The sequence below is a fragment of the Trichoderma atroviride genome, chromosome 2 (assembly GCF_020647795.1).
Source record: "Trichoderma atroviride chromosome 2, complete sequence".
Classification (NCBI taxonomy): Eukaryota; Fungi; Ascomycota; class Sordariomycetes; order Hypocreales; family Hypocreaceae; genus Trichoderma; species Trichoderma atroviride.
In genome coordinates, this window is record NC_089401.1 from 6,050,071 (window position 1) to 6,065,089 (window position 15,019).

Consider the following 15,019-nt stretch of genomic DNA (forward strand, 5'->3'; position numbering starts at 1 on the left):
AACAAGTCCGGCCGCTATTTAGCCCCAAAGCTACGCCCCTGAACCGCCATCTTGGACCAAATTCCTCTCTACAGCCACTTGCGGAGCTGCCGCCTGTACTCTGCATTGTTTCGCCAGACAATCCGCGAAAAGCAGCAAAAGATCATAGACACGACGTCTCTCACTCCCTTTTATCGTCTTTATTCTCTTTTCTTATAATTGGGCAGAGAGGCCTTGCCCCCATTCCTAGCCGAGGTTGCGCCTCCTGAGACCGTGTGCGTGTCCTCCCCACGTGCAGCTTTTTGAACACAGAACACCACAGCTGATATCGCCCTATTCAAGCATCAGGGCGGAAATTCAGCATCAAGAGGGGAGATGATGATATAGACACAAGTCTACTGGCTGCTCGGTCACATCAATTTCTATTTCAAAAGAGGGCTCATCTGGCACGCGCGCCGACTCGCTCACCATGGCAAACTCATTCGTGCTTCAGCCCGACCATCACGACTTCACCCCCCCTTACCTGTCAAATCCCGCCCGCCACTCTCCGGTCTTGCGCGAGCCCGAGGATACTCCCAAGGCCTTTTATCCTGGACAGCCCAAGTCGCTCTCCGGGATCGCCCTCCGCGCGTTCTGCCTGGGCATGGCCTTGTCAGCAAGCATCATCGGCATAGCCTCCATCCTAGTCTTCACCCAGAGTCCCATCTGGCGCGTCCCTTTCTTCCTCCTATCTCTGTCTACTTTCCATTTCCTCGAATTCTGGACCACGGCCGAGAGAAACACCGCCGTGGCCACCATCGACAGCTTCCTCCTAACGGCAAACTGGCCGTCTTACGCAATCGCCCACTCAGCCGCCTTCATAGAGTGCATCGTCGTGACCGTCTTCTTTCCCAATCGCCACTGGGCACCTTTCAATTCCGACCGCCTGCTTCTTTTCGCCGGCCTTTTTCTGGTCTCTGTCGGCCAGGCTGTTCGTTCCATAGCAATGCTGCATGCCGGAGCCAGTTTCAACCATAAGATCCAGACGAGGAGGGCGCAATCGCATCTCCTCGTGACGACTGGCATCTACGGGTGGCTGCGGCATCCGAGCTATTTTGGTTTCTTTTACTGGGGCTTGGGGACGCAGCTTGTGCTAGGGAATACGATCTGCTTTGTGGTCTATTCGGCTGTGCTATTCAAATTCTTCCAGAACAGGATCAAGGTGGAGGAAGAGAAGCTGGTGCAGTTCTTTGGAGATGATTATGTCGAATATAGGAAGAGAGTCGGCACTCTGATGCCATTTCTAGGGTAGGATTTCAATTGGCCAGGTTTTGGAGAGACGAATAACATAATATTTTCCAACCATTGATACCGATAGGCATGGTAAGCATTCACAAAGTGGCAAAGCCAGCGATCATCATTATGTGTGGTGTTTATAATATTCGCCTAAATTGTGTAATCATCATATCTACCTAATAGTAAAGTATCTCTTTTTCTAAAGACTGCTCTCATAACTCCCAAACACACATCATCCATACAGAATCAATCAGACAGTCATGTATATGCTTCCAAAACCGCTTATTAGTGGTGTGCCATTTGGGGCATCCTGCTCACACTGCCATACTTGGCCTGCCAGGCGTAGAAGTACATTAAAGCGGCGAATGGCTGTCCAAAGATTGTGAATGAGACCCAAAAGATGACGTTTCCCAGAATGCGGCCACCGTGGCCGAGTTTCATTTTTTCGAGAGGAGTGGTGATGGCAATAAGAGGAAGCTGAAGGAACATGCCAAAGAAAGCGACACCTGAAAAATAGTGGTTAGTCTGGGTCAAAGTAATTCGGTCAATTTGACTTCTTTTGGAAGATCAGGACATACCAATGATGTTGTGAGTTGGCACACCAACAGCAATCTCGTGAAGTACGGCCGAAACGAAGAAAACAGCAAAGCTGGCAGCGGCTGGGCTCCAGCCTCGTCCAATCATGGGCATGTAGACATGACGCTTGAAATATGTGTAAACAGGCTTGTTCCATGTCCTCCAATAAGCACCCAAGCTTTCACTATTCCACCAGTCGTCGTAAAATGATCTATCGCCAAATCGCGTAATCTCTGCCAGAGCGTTTAAGAAGGACTGGAAGAGAGCAAAGAATCCCGCCAGCCAGATAACCAGAGAGATGGTAGAGAGCTTCATAAGTCGTTCCAAAATGGAAAATAAATCGAGCGATGCAATTTTGTCTAAAGAATTGCGCAAAACAGGAGTCGCATATTGAGCGCTGGCTACCCAAATGAACACGCCGAGGCAGAAAATCTCTCCAAGTCGCTTAGCCACAAAGACCCATCGAATCTTGTCGGTGCGCGGATAGACAGGCTGGTATACCAGAGTCGGAGCCCACCAGAAGTAGACCAAGTTCTTCATTGTCACATTTTCCGGATACGGGCATGTCTTGTATAAGTCGGGCACTTCTTCTCCTTCCACCGGATGCAAATAGGCATGACGGAGATCTCGATTAGTAAATGCATATGAGGCCGTCTTGAGCCACACAACAATGGCATGCATCTCTGTCAACGTGCCAATCAATGGATGGTAGACATAAAAGTAGACCACAACAGTGGTGATGGCGAGAGCAAGAGTGATGTTGATGCCATGAGCCAGAGCCGCGAGAACCCAGATGGAGTGAAACTTCTTCCGCTCTGCTTCTGACGGACCAGAGCTGTTGTCTTTCATTCGTTTCCTTGATCCCTCGGCCTGCTTGGCGGCAACGAGCTCAATGACGTACGCCGCAAAGAGATGGCAAGGGATGAGAAAGTAGAGCAGAAGACCAAGGAGCAGGTCTTGCCGCCTATAGTCGTGACATCTGATACAAATCAAGACGCCGTACTACACCAAAGCTAGACGTTAATGCCGTGTCACTCCACTATAGATCCAAGTGACGCCTCAACGCACCTTTTGGATATTCTCAATCATTAATCTAAGATTGCCAACAACTAATGGCCTGTTAGAGATATCGTCATGACCAGATAATCCTATCGGGAGAGCATCATACCCAGCACAATGACCATGAGATTGCGGAACCCCAGAAAGCTGGGCGCCGCAGGAGAGTCGTGGCTCAGGCACGACGGCCTCGTCTGAGAATGCACTGCCGCGACATGGCGATATTTCTTCTGCACCGTCTTGGACAGCCGTTCCTTGGTAGTCCCGTTGGGAGGCTCCACTGAGGTTAGATCTGCTTTGCCGTCTGTGGAGGCATTGCGTCGAGATACTGAGCCGACGGAGGCCTCGACGCTCGTCGTTGTTGAGGATTCTGCAAGAGACGCCATCCTCGGGCCCTGGCACACGCTCTATAAAGGGATTTTTGCAGTTGCAATTCACGATGGGTATGATGAAGGAGATGAATTGGACGGCAGCGGGCGAGACGAGGTACCGATCGATCGAGCTCCAGGCCAGGATGGAGGGGCTTAGACTAACATTGAGTTTGCCTTGGACTCGCCTTAATTCCAGTCACTAAAAATCCCGGACTTATGTGTCTGGTACTTTAGCAGCAGCGGCCCGCAAATTGCCTCATAAGCCTCGGAGCATATCCAACGTTATCGGCGTCGACCGAAATTAAGACGTGACAGAGTCAGGATCCCTATCTCATGTAAGGGTGACGATAGAGATGGAGCCAGGCCCAAAGCAGATTCACGGGTGCCAAAAGCAATGGATGTGACATTTGTATGGCCAGGCGCCGTGCTATATAACGAGGTACCTGGCCTCTCTCTCTGTAATCTGGTGCTGACCGTGCCTTGAATCGCCCAAAAATGACCAGTGGCGGCGTAGGCGGAAAATAGCGGGTGTGGAGAGAGCTGGCTCCGAGCTGGGTGGGGCGCAGGAGCTTGAATTGGTCTCTTGGCCTTAATTTTAGCAGCAGATTGCAGTCTTGTCAGAGTAGAAGAGAGAGAAAAGCATGTGAAAACTGCAGACTGCCAAGGGCTGAAGGGCCTGCATGATATAAATAGTCTGGCCAAGCAGGTCCCATACAGTAAAGCATTATATGGAGCATCAGGTTTCACACGATGCCACGACTCGTCTTACATGCACGAAGATGAAGAGCGGCTTTTTATACAAAGTTTATGCTCTAGCAGATTACGATGCAGCTGAATTCTGATAGGCCGGGTCTGAAAATACCAATGCACCACAGGCAAGGTGTTTCTTACTTTTTTTACCATCAGCAGCAAGAACTGAAGAAGTTACTTTTGGCATTACAGCTAGTAGGAAATTAAATTGGATGAAACATGGTAAAAGAAGAGAGTCTGTTGCAGACTTGACGAGACCAATACGTGTATCCAAGCAGTGCTGACTAAGGCACAGCACCTTCGTTCATCACATGACCTGCACCCAATCAGAGCTTGCGTTTCGCCAGCGCTGTATCAGAGCTCTCAAAGCGCGAGCCTCACAGAATGAGACTTTCATCTTCACTGGCAGCTCTACAAACTCTTCATTAAGGCTTGGTTGGTCTTGGCTAAGGATCCGTTTACTTCTCACGTCCATCAATTGATACTCGAATTTCTGCTCAATTTCGTCTTTCTAACATTTTTCACGGTGTATGACCATCAATTGACGGTTGGAACGCGACGATGGCCTATGAGCCTCGTGGAGACTATGGCGATCGGGGTGGTGGCCAGGATGGCGCATTTATGAAAGTACGAGGCCGAAGTGAGTCTATTTTTGCTTTCGTTGTTTAATCGTGTTCACATTTCTTGTCTTTTGCTACCAGCGGAGCCTGCTCGACTGTCTCGGCAGCTATTGGTCGGCCTGATATTACGCTTCAAGGCAGCTATTGCCCACGGCACTTGATACCGTTGGATAATTCTTTCCTTGCATTATCTCTACGCTTGTATAGCATAATTGTTTATCTGTCAACCCTGCTTGGGCAAGTGCCCAGTTGAGAAATCTAGGGACATCATCATGTTTTCATGTCAAGAGAGAGACGGCTGCCAGTTCATCTCAACTGAATTAATGTACCATGCCTAGCCGCAAAATAAAGGAGATTCGAAAGCGGATAAGAAAAGAAACCGCCTTATTCAATGGACTAATCCAATTCCCAACAGGACCTGTGACGGACTATAGTGCCAGTGTCCTCCATTGGATGCGAGACCGCGCCCCCAACTACAGAGGCGGCTACACGGGTGAGAGGGAGCGTCCAAGCGCAAGCTACATTGTGGATGTGAGAGCAACTCGAAAGCTGATCGATGAGGAATAAAACTAACGCCCCTGAAGATGATTCCACCGGCAGGACGACCAGTGTTCCCGGCTGATTCTATCCCGGCCAAGCACCTCCATTCTTCTCTGAACAAGATCAAACACCCTATCAATGTCGTTCGATGGACCCCAGAGGGACGCAGACTGCTCACAGCTTCGACCAGCGGCGAATTCACTCTCTGGAACGGCACTGGCTTCAATTTTGAGACTATTATGCAGGCTCACGATTCCGCCATCCGAGCCCTGGAATACTCACATAGCGACGACTGGTTGATCTCGGGTGACCATGATGGAGTCATCAAGTACTGGCAGCCAAATTTTAACAACGTCAAGAGTATCAATGCTCATACAGATCCCATCCGGGACCTTGCATTCAGCCCCAACGACTCCAAGTTTGTCACCGCCTCGGACGACTCCACTCTCAAGATCTTCGACTTTGCCCTTGGCCAGGAAGAGCTGAAGCTTGAAGGCCACGGCTGGGATGCCAAGTCTGTGGACTGGCACCCTACAAAAGGATTAATCATTTCCGGATCCAAGGATCACCTGGTCAAGCTTTGGGACCCTCGTACTGCGCGAGCCCTGACTACTCTCCATAGTCACAAGAGCACAATCACCAAGGTCCTGTTCGAGAAGAAGCTCGGTCGGTGTTTTGCGACCTCTGCACGAGACCAGACAGCTCGTGTCTTTGACTTGCGAATGATGCGCGACATTGTGCTATTGAAAGGCCATGAAAAGGACATTTCGACCTTGACTTTCCATCCCATACATGCCAACCTCCTCTCCACGGGTGGCATGGACGGTTCATTGTTCCATTACATGCTAGATACACCAAATCCCCCCGGCAGGCCAGCCCCTGACTGTCGCCCCTTATGACAGCCTCGACCCAGAGTCAACTCCTGCCCAGTCAATATGGCCCACACACAGGGTTCCGTTTGCTCATGATTATGCTATTTGGTCTCTTGATTGGCATCCCCAGGGTCACATTCTTGCGTCTGGGTCAAACGATCGTATTACTCGATTCTGGGGCCGTGCTCGGCCGGGTGAGACGGAAATTTTCCAGGACCGGTACCATATTGGCGAAGCAGCTGCCGAGGCACAAGGAACCTGGGATCGCCGTGGCAACCGCCGCCAGCGACAGGAGGAAGAGCAGCGTGAGCTGGAGGACGAGATGGACGCTCTGGTCGACCAAGATGCGCAAAAGTCTGGTGTTCCCGGCTTGACTGGTGGCATTCCCGGTCTACCTTTGGGCGGCGGTGCTGTCCCTGGCCTCGGCTCAAGCATCCCGCCGCCTCCAATTGTGCCTGGAGTCGGTGCTGGCTCAGCCGTGCCGCCTCTGCCTCCGCCTCCCCCCTTCGCCATCCCCGGCTTCAACGGAGCACCGCCGCCTCCACTGCCCGGACTGGATCTCCACAACCCTCCTGACCCGGCGAAGCTGCTCGAGTTGATGCAGCAGGCCGGTATGCCCATGCCACCTCCAGGATCTCTTCCTCCAGGTTTGATCCCACCGCCTGGAGGTATGCCCCCACTGCCGGGCAACTTTCCGCTTCCCATCCCTCCACCGATGAACCCCAATGACTCGGATCGTCGGCGCATACCTCTCCCTAGCCAAGAAGAGAGTCTTCGACAAGAGCAACGACATGGAAAGTATACCCGCGCGCGGTAACAGTCTCTTTCAAGTATCTATGGGAAAATTGGCTGTTTGAATGGTCGATACCTTCCTTTAATGGCGTTCTGATGGGCTATGGATGGGACCTTGAAGGGGGCCTTTTTGTTGAGATGGTTGACATTGAATAAAGTCATCGTTTCAGGTGGATCATACTTTGTAATTGTTTTGTATTATGCTAGCATTTTTCAAGAAGGGTTCAAAGGGGTATATACAGCGATTGGTCACGGGGGGAATTTGAATATCTGATTTCTATCTGAAGTGCTATTCTAGTATACGATGTGCTATGTGATGCCACATGCTGTTGCTGGCTGTCTATTTATACATAACTGTGGTGTGATGTGGTGATGAATGCAAATCATGACTGGGCTTCTCAATCACTATAGCGATACGCAATTGCCGATGAAAGAAAAACCAAGCTGATTTATATAATAGCAGACGTCATTTGTGGAGGCAGGACAAAAGAGAGAGACGTGAATGAGGGTGTTTCGTAAAATTCGTAACTCAGTCTCAGCTCCCCAAGGCGTTAATCTCATCAATGACAGCTGTTCCCCTTGTAAGCGAATCCCCGGCAAAGGCTCTCATTTGGCGCTCTTGGCAAACGCCTTTTGCCTCTCGCTGTAGTCCTTGATAACCAAAGCACAAGTAGTGTCGGTGCAGAGCCTCCTCCTGCGCTGCATGGGCAGCAGGTTCGCAAACTCCAGGCCGCTGGCACGCTCGACAGCCTCGAGGGGCACCTCGAAGTCGGTAATGGGCTTGGCGTTGTCGATGCGGGCGTTTGGCAGGACGAATGCGCCGACGGCCACGTTGCCGCCCACGCGGCCGTCCTCGGCGAAGATGACCTTGTAAAAGTGCGTGGGCACGGCGACGGACGGCGGCGTGCCAATCATCTCGTACTTGACGTACCACTTGTTGTCGACGGGGTCCTTCTTGGGCAGATACAGCGGCCCCGTGACGATGCGCACCGAAGGATACCGCTGCGTCAGGCGGCGGCAGAAGTCCTCAAAGTGCGCCCAGTAGTCGCGGTTGAAGCCCTCGCCGACCTGCGGGCACATGTTGCTGAGGTAAAAGGTCTCGTCCATGGCGGCCTGCGACCACTTTGCGTCGGCGGCGGGCACCTGATGCCCTCTGTCGTAGCCGCTGCGGAAGTAGTCCTTGAGCAGGGCGCGGAACTTTTGCGGCACGCCGGCGTCCTCGAGGAAGACGCTGTTCTTGCGGTCGCCGCCGCGCGTGGCCAGCGACTCGGGCGTGATGTGCTCGACGACCCAGTGCGGGTTGCGCGTGCGGCGGTCGTAGCTCGAGATGAGGGCAGCGCGGGTCGCGATGTCGGACACGGGGCCTGGGAAGCCGTATTCGAAGAGGCCGCCGGGGTTGACGGGCGCTGCTGGGCCGGGGACGATGGGCAGAGGAGTGCCGCCGGCGCCAAAGACTTGGTTGGCGGGGATGGCTGTGACGGCGGTTGGGGTCGAGACGATGGCTGTGGAGGAGAGAGAGGATGAGGACGAGGAGGAGGCGGCCATGTCTGCGATTCTGTCTTTGGGACGGAGAGAGTAGAGAGCGGCTGTGAGAGCGGCGCCTCCTCCAGCGCTGAGGGCGGCGATTGCAACCGACGTTTTGAGCATGATGAGCTTTATATATGGACGATGTGTATATATACTTGTATCACGGGGCGAGTTAGTTATAGAAGAAACAAGAATAGAAACCGCCTCGAGAACGCAGCAGTACGTCAAGTATAGCTCGAAAAAAAGAAAGACCCAGCACGAGGTAAAGGCTGCTCACGGGATTCAGTCTGTATCTCGAGCGTGCACCTTGAGGGGTCTAGGCGATTTCACAGCACTTGCGCATGTGCTCCCGTGAGACGCCTCTCCATGAAACCACTGACGTCGTCTGTCGGCCAGGCTGAGAGACCACGAGACCCCTGGGCAAGGCTGAGGGGGAAAAAAAAAGACAAAGGACAGCCACCAAACCACGAGCACGGGTTTATCAAGCTGGTATAGTGTTAAAAAAAAATTAGATTAAGTGCATGGTTTGCCGTCCAAAGGGTCCTCGGGTTCCACGCCTAGCCTAGCGGAGCCTTGTGGAAGCCTCAGGGTTAGCGGCTGGCCTTGGGCGGTTTTTGCCCCCCAGCCGGGCCAGGGGCTGCAACATGCTTATTGATTTGACGGCATTATGTGGCATAAGCCAGGGGTGCGTTTCTGCTTTTTCCTGCGTACGGAGCTGTTTTATGTTTGCCATGGATGTTTCTTCATTTTTGCTTTTTCATTTCAATTTGTTGTATTCTGTATCCTTCCGTTTCTTGTCTCATTTCATTTGATGCTGCTTCTCCGTTCTTCTTCCCCTTGCTTTTTGCTGTTCCCTGTGCTGGGAAACGCTTCGCTTCTGGAATATCTCGTCCCGCGCGCAGCCCTCGAGATCTGTCACGCCTCGGAGTCTCTCCCTCCGCCCAAACCTTCTGCTGCTGCATCGAACCTGCCAACACCGAGAAGCAAAGCGAGACGGCACGAGGAGACCCAAAAGGCGAGAGACTGGGAGGCAGGTGGAAGCGCAGCCTGCTTAGCTCCCCCGCGTGACTGGGCGTCTCGTCTTAGACTCGCTAATCCTGCTAGACCGACACGCTGTGGCTCTGGCCGCAGTGCACCTCAGTGAGCTCAACTTGCTACAGCGCACGCGGGCTAGGCTCCAGCGGACCGGAGACGCTGGGAATGCTGGCGAGCCCCCTATAGCGACGACGACGACGACTGCGACGGCATCGCATCACCAATGCATTACCCGCCCCTCAAGGCCGGCAGCCTCCCCAACGGCAACGGCTTCACGTCGGCGCCCAGCATCTCGGCCACCAAGCACAAGGCCATCGAGGATGCGCGCGCCGCCCAGGCCCTGGTGCTGCGCGAGTGCGCCGCGGCCGAGCGAGAGGCGCCGCCGTACCAGCTGCTGGAGCTGATCGGAAAGGGCAGCTTCGGGCGCGTGTACAAGGCGCGCAGCACGCTCAAGCAAAAGGCCAGCCAGCTGGTGTCGGTCAAGGTCATCAGCATCGAGGAGGGCGACGGCATCCAGCCGGGCGCGGCCGACACGCTGGGCGACATCATCAAGGAGGTCAACACGCTGAAGCTGCTGAGCAACACGGGCGCGCGCAACGTCAACGCCGTGCTGGACACGCACCTGGTCGGCCAGTCGGTGTGGATGGTGACCGAGTACTGCGCCGGCGGCAGCGTCGCGTCGCTGATGCGGCCCACGAGCGGCCTGGCCGAGCGCTGGATCGTGCCCATCCTGCGCGAGGTGGCCGAGGCGCTGTTCTGGGTGCACAAGCAGGGCATCATCCACCGCGACATCAAGTGCGCCAATGTGCTCATCACCGAGGCCGGCGGCGTGCAGCTGTGTGACTTTGGCGTCGCCGGCATCATGGAGACCAAGTTCGACAAGCGCAGCACCATCACCGGCACGCTGCACTGGATGGCCCCCGAGCTCTTCGACCCCCACGTCGCCTACGGCATCGAGGTCGACATCTGGGCCTTTGGGTCCATGGCCTACGAGATCGCCAACGGCCTGCCGCCAAACGCCACCGCCCGCATCAACATCCAGCAGTTTGGCGCCTACCTGAAGCAGCACCGGCCCCGTCTTCAGGGCGACCGCTTCTCCGAAAACCTCAAGAACCTCATCGCCTTTTGTCTGGTCGAGGATCCCAAGCGCCGGCCGCCCATTGAGGAAGTCCAACGACACCCGTACATCCTCAACACGCAGGACAGATATCCAACCGTCTCCCTGTCGAGGCTGGTGGCCGACTACAAGTACTGGGAATCTCAGGGAGGGAGCAGGCAGTCGCTGTTCTCGGCTGGTGGCGCCCAGGGACCTCGAATGGATCCGTCGCCCGTCCGTCAAAGCGGATGGGACTTTGGCAATTTCGACGAGGTGGACGAGCTCATGTTCCAAAACACTGCGAAACCGCGCGTCCCTACTCCCGACTACTACCCCAGCGTTGCTTCTAGCCCCGAACCTGAACGTACGGCACGGCCAATGCAGCGTGGCCGTCGCAGGCGACCACCCCCGACCATGAAGGAGCTCAAGGCTCCTCTGGAGAAAGTCTTTGACCCTTACACCATCACAAACTATGGAGAGAACTCGAGGGCCTGGTATGGCAGGATACCCATGCCGCCTCCAACCTCGGCACCGCCAACACAGAGGAAGCCAAAGCCCCCTACTTCGAATCCCACTTCGAACCCCAACCCCAACCGGAGTATCAGCCCGAATCCCAACTCGGAACCGCCAGCACCAGCTCGCGAATCGTTGATTGATCTGGATCTTGCAATGGATGACATGGACACTCCCTTTTTGCCTAGCCTTGACGAGGAGACTATCAAGCCGGCTGCGCGGCCCATCTCAATCGATCTGAGCGGATCCGCTGATGAGCGACGAAAGACTCAGGATTGGAACTTCCCAGCCAAGCGCGCCACTCAAGAATGGTCATTCTCTACGGCAGACAAACGAGATACGCAGGAGTGGACGTTTCCTTCGAACAAGCGTGAGACGACGGAATGGAAATTTCCGACTACCGAAAAACGAAGTACCCAGGAGTGGAGTTTTACTACAGAGGAGAAGAGAAACACTCAAGAGTGGTCATTTCCAACGAGTAAACGCGACACTACGGAGTGGACTTTCCCTGCCATGACGCCCACGACGGCTACCTCTACCCCTAATCCAGATATGTTTAGCGATAATGAGGACTATCCAACTATAGTTCATCAAGACGACGATATGAGCTCCTCGGCCAATCGTGTATCGGCCATGAGTCTCATTGATCTTGACGCTTCTCTGGCGGACGACATGAGCTATAGTGGCCCCGACTCGTTCGTGCCAAGCTCTCACAATCGATCATCGGGTTCGGTCCACGGATCGCTGGCGTTCGATCTGGAGCTCGAAGCGGACACTGCAGACGCAGACACTAATACGAGAGAACCCTCGCTATACATTGATGACGATATGGAGTCAGTTCCTTCACTCACGCGCCAGCCGAGCGATCTGCAGAGCACTCCCACCACCCCTGACGAGAGATCAAATCTTGCATGGGAGCCGTCTGGCCTAGGAATCATGACGAGTGCTCGAAACTCCCTCATGAGCTCCATGCCACCCCTCCCTGCTGCTCCGTCACCAAATGTCCTGCAGGGGCTGGGCTCCCAGGAGGATTTGAAGAATGAACTACATCTCATGATATCGAGTATGAGGGAACACCTGCTATACGCAAACGATTGGTTAAAAACATTTGATACCCCCACAGCAGAAAGAGAAGAAGGAGAATACGACGAAGAAGAGGAAGAAGCGGAAGCGGAAGTGGAAACATAATCTGCGCTGCATTGCGTTGCATTGCATTCTGCGCTTATTTTTATTTTATTTTTTATCCCGTGATGCGATTTTACCCGCCATATTATCGCCAAAGAGCAACAGTCCCCCTATGCATATACCCCCTTTTTTTTTTGCGTACTGGTTGGAAAGAACAAAGAGAGAAAAGAAGGGAAAGGTAGGAGAAGAAAAGAAACATTATGCCCGTACTTGTAATATTCCCAGTTTCTCGTTTTCTGACGAAGCGATCTTTTTTATTTTTTTTTTCTACGACATACATGAAGTAAAAGGAGGAACCTGCTTATTCTGATTTTTTTTATTTTTTTTCAATTCTTTTTCTTCTCAAAGAGCATGCGATGCTTTCTTTCTTTCTTTTCTTTTTCACCTTCTTTTTATATCTTTTTTTTACTGCTTCCTGATTTTTCTCTTTTGCTCTCTTTTTTCTTTTCTTCTTAATGAATTCTGAAGCAACATCTATTAGCATCGGCATTATGATTGTTTACCACTTTTCTTCTACAACTGTTGTTTTTTTTTTTTAGCATGTTGACAAAACTAAATGTTTTTTTTTATTCTCACTTTTGATTGTATTTTATCACTTTTTTCTTTTTTGAATAGAGACAAGAGCGTACGCATTAGTCGGTATAAGAGCGTTGGCTGCTGGGGTCTGTTTTCATGTTTGGGGCACTTCTTTACATGCATCCACGGCACTGGATCTATTAGCATTACTGGAGCATGAGTCGATTTGAGATTGGCTTGATACTAGATACCTAGATTGACTAAAAACAAAGGCATTTGCCACTGATTAATGCATCCATGGTGATGCCAGCATCTCCAATCATCCATTCACAACATCCATTACTTATAGAGCATTATCCTGTCATCACCAGTCACAAAATTGGAGCAGCAACAGGAAAGAAAAAGGGAGAATAAAAAAGACTCAGCACCAGATAAGCAATGGAAATTTGAATTTCACAACCAAAACAAAAAAAAAGTTTCGCCTAAAAAAAAAGAGTATGCTGAGTCTCATAAAATAACTCTTCATGGCCCAACGCCTCTTCCCCTCCTGCCTTCTCAGTAATCGTGTCATCACCGGGAGCCACTACATATAGATTGTGACCTCATATCCTCCCCACCGCTGCGTCCTTTCTTCCCACGGCATACACACTCCTCGTTTCTCTTTTAAACGTATTGAGACAGCCATCTGATACCGTCACCGTAGCCCTGTCGCATCACCACAGAGCACATGAACAGCTCGATCGGTCGGATGCCCTCTAGCTGCATCTTGCCCTTTCCGGTCGTCTGGTACAGGCCCAGCTGGTGTCTCAGCTCATCCTCAGAAACGGCATCGGGGTGGTCGATCTTGTTGCCAAGGATGACAAAGGGGACCTTGGAAAGCTCCTCCATGGACAGGAGGGCATCGAGCTCGGCCTTGGCCTCGGGGAATCGCTCGTGATCCTTGGCGTCGACGAGGAAGACGACACCGTTGACGTCGGGGAAGTAATCTCTCCAGATACGACGGGCTAGAAGTGGTGGAGGTATGGTAAGCATATAGACATTTTTACACTGCGTAGAGCTAAAGATTTGGAGAAAGGAGGAAGGATTGTAGATTTGATAAACATACCCTGTTGGTGACCACCCAGATCGAAGGTGTTGAATCGAACGTTGCCAATGGCAAGCTCCTCAGAAGCTAAATAATCAGTCAGAAAAGAGACTTTGAGAAAAAAAAAAGAGGGGAGGAAGTAGGGAAATAAAGTCGTCGGTTTATATTCTGCGGTGGTAATGGGCGGCAGACTTACTAGGGTGAAGAGTAGGTTGCAGGATAGCAACTCGGTCGTTCTATAGCAATTCCATCATGTTAGATCATCATCATTCCCAGAGCCTTCATCCATGTCCTGCATCGTGGAGATCGATCGCATGCGCAACAGCCCATCCACTGTAAAAAAAAAAAAAAAAAAGAAAACTGTAGTGATCGTCTGTTCATATCCATCCCTCCTGTCTCAGGCGCCCCCCCTTGTCTTTCTTATCGGCGACGTACCTTCAGCATGTGAAGCAACGTGGTCTTTCCGGCATTGTCGAGGCCCAGGAAGAGCAGCTTGGCGTGCTTGTTGAGCAGGCCCAGGGAGGACAGCACATCGTAGACTAAAGTTCAAAAAAAAATAAGGGCAAAGAAGTCAGTTCTCTATGTTTGCCATCGCTGTAAATGCAATCGCGCATGTGTTGCGGACAAAAAAGTGGCGGTTTGTCCAGAGCGATTAGACTGCGCTGACGGAGGGGGGGGGAAATGGAATAGAACAGAATGAATACATACACCAGTTAACAATCCACATGTTGGGCGATTGGTATCTTTTATTTCCTAATTCACAATTTGAAGTGCCAGATGAAAAAAAGGAAGAGTGAAAAAAGAAAAGCAAAAGGGTATAAGAAGAAAAAGGAAGAGAGATGCGATGGGCTGCCCGGCTGAAGTTCGCAGAGCAGAAGGGAAAGTTGTTGTGACGATGTTCGATGCGAGCTAGATCGGGTCCGGGAAAGGACAATCAACCGATGCTGCTTTACCGCCTTGTGATTTTGGGCGGGCCATCGAGACACGTGACATGCCTTGTTGCTCAGGCACCAAAAAAGAGGTACATGGCGGAAATTATGTGGCGAAAGTGCGCAGTTGACAATGGGAAAAGTCTAAGTTACGGGTAAGTTACCTGCAGTTATTTGTTTGTCATTGATCAGCTGCCATGACGAAAACAAAGGCCAAATATGAGGAAAAAGAGAGCATCGTGATTGTCATGGCGTGACTTGAAGATGTTGTCATGTGATATCGCCGAAAGATGGACATGGCAA

At 52.0% G+C, this 15,019-nt stretch overlaps 7 protein-coding genes across 7 annotated transcripts; 4 read left to right on the top strand and 3 right to left on the bottom strand.

Moving 5' to 3' along the window:
- The first annotated feature begins 68 nt into the window (after positions 1–68).
- TrAtP1_013342 (uncharacterized protein) lies at positions 69–1,363 on the top strand. The gene has a single exon (XM_014084257.2). It carries the CDS (start codon positions 449–451, stop codon positions 1,268–1,270), a length of 822 nt encoding a protein of 273 aa, XP_013939732.1. The 5' UTR covers positions 69–448; the 3' UTR covers positions 1,271–1,363.
- TrAtP1_004855 (uncharacterized protein) lies at positions 1,364–4,015 on the bottom strand. The gene is made up of 4 exons (XM_014084258.2): positions 2,999–4,015; positions 2,899–2,939; positions 1,833–2,832; positions 1,364–1,760 (listed from the first exon to the last, which is right to left on the bottom strand). The coding sequence occupies exons 1-4, from the start codon at positions 3,270–3,272 to the stop codon at positions 1,540–1,542; spliced, it is 1,536 nt and encodes a 511-aa protein (XP_013939733.1). The 5' UTR covers positions 3,273–4,015; the 3' UTR covers positions 1,364–1,539.
- Positions 4,016–4,568: 553 nt separating this feature from the next.
- On the top strand, positions 4,569–6,066 carry TrAtP1_004856 (uncharacterized protein; the record flags this gene model as incomplete). The annotated part of the gene is made up of 3 exons (XM_014083410.2): positions 4,569–4,647; positions 5,043–5,158; positions 5,212–6,066. The coding sequence occupies 3 exons, from the start codon at positions 4,569–4,571 to the stop codon at positions 6,064–6,066; spliced, it is 1,050 nt and encodes a 349-aa protein (XP_013938885.2).
- A 295-nt stretch (positions 6,067–6,361) lies between these two features.
- Positions 6,362–6,856, top strand: TrAtP1_004857 (uncharacterized protein; the record flags this gene model as incomplete). Its single annotated transcript, XM_066112479.1, has 1 exon — positions 6,362–6,856. One exon carries the CDS (start codon positions 6,362–6,364, stop codon positions 6,854–6,856), a length of 495 nt encoding a protein of 164 aa, XP_065968564.1.
- A 246-nt stretch (positions 6,857–7,102) lies between these two features.
- Positions 7,103–9,017, bottom strand: TrAtP1_004858 (uncharacterized protein). The gene is made up of 2 exons (XM_014083266.2): positions 8,636–9,017; positions 7,103–8,512 (listed from the first exon to the last, which is right to left on the bottom strand). The coding sequence occupies exon 2, from the start codon at positions 8,476–8,478 to the stop codon at positions 7,438–7,440; it is 1,041 nt and encodes a 346-aa protein (XP_013938741.1). The 5' UTR covers positions 8,479–8,512; positions 8,636–9,017; the 3' UTR covers positions 7,103–7,437.
- Positions 9,018–9,068: 51 nt separating this feature from the next.
- TrAtP1_004859 (uncharacterized protein) lies at positions 9,069–12,909 on the top strand. The gene has a single exon (XM_066112480.1). The coding sequence runs from the start codon at positions 9,617–9,619 to the stop codon at positions 12,188–12,190; it is 2,574 nt and encodes an 857-aa protein (XP_065968565.1). The 5' UTR covers positions 9,069–9,616; the 3' UTR covers positions 12,191–12,909.
- On the bottom strand, positions 12,910–14,906 carry TrAtP1_004860 (uncharacterized protein). Its single transcript, XM_014084259.2, has 5 exons — positions 14,496–14,906; positions 14,223–14,326; positions 13,984–14,023; positions 13,809–13,874; positions 12,910–13,707 (listed from the first exon to the last, which is right to left on the bottom strand). Exons 1-5 carry the CDS (start codon positions 14,512–14,514, stop codon positions 13,367–13,369), a joined length of 570 nt encoding a protein of 189 aa, XP_013939734.1. The 5' UTR covers positions 14,515–14,906; the 3' UTR covers positions 12,910–13,366.
- Positions 14,907–15,019: the final 113 nt, after the last annotated feature.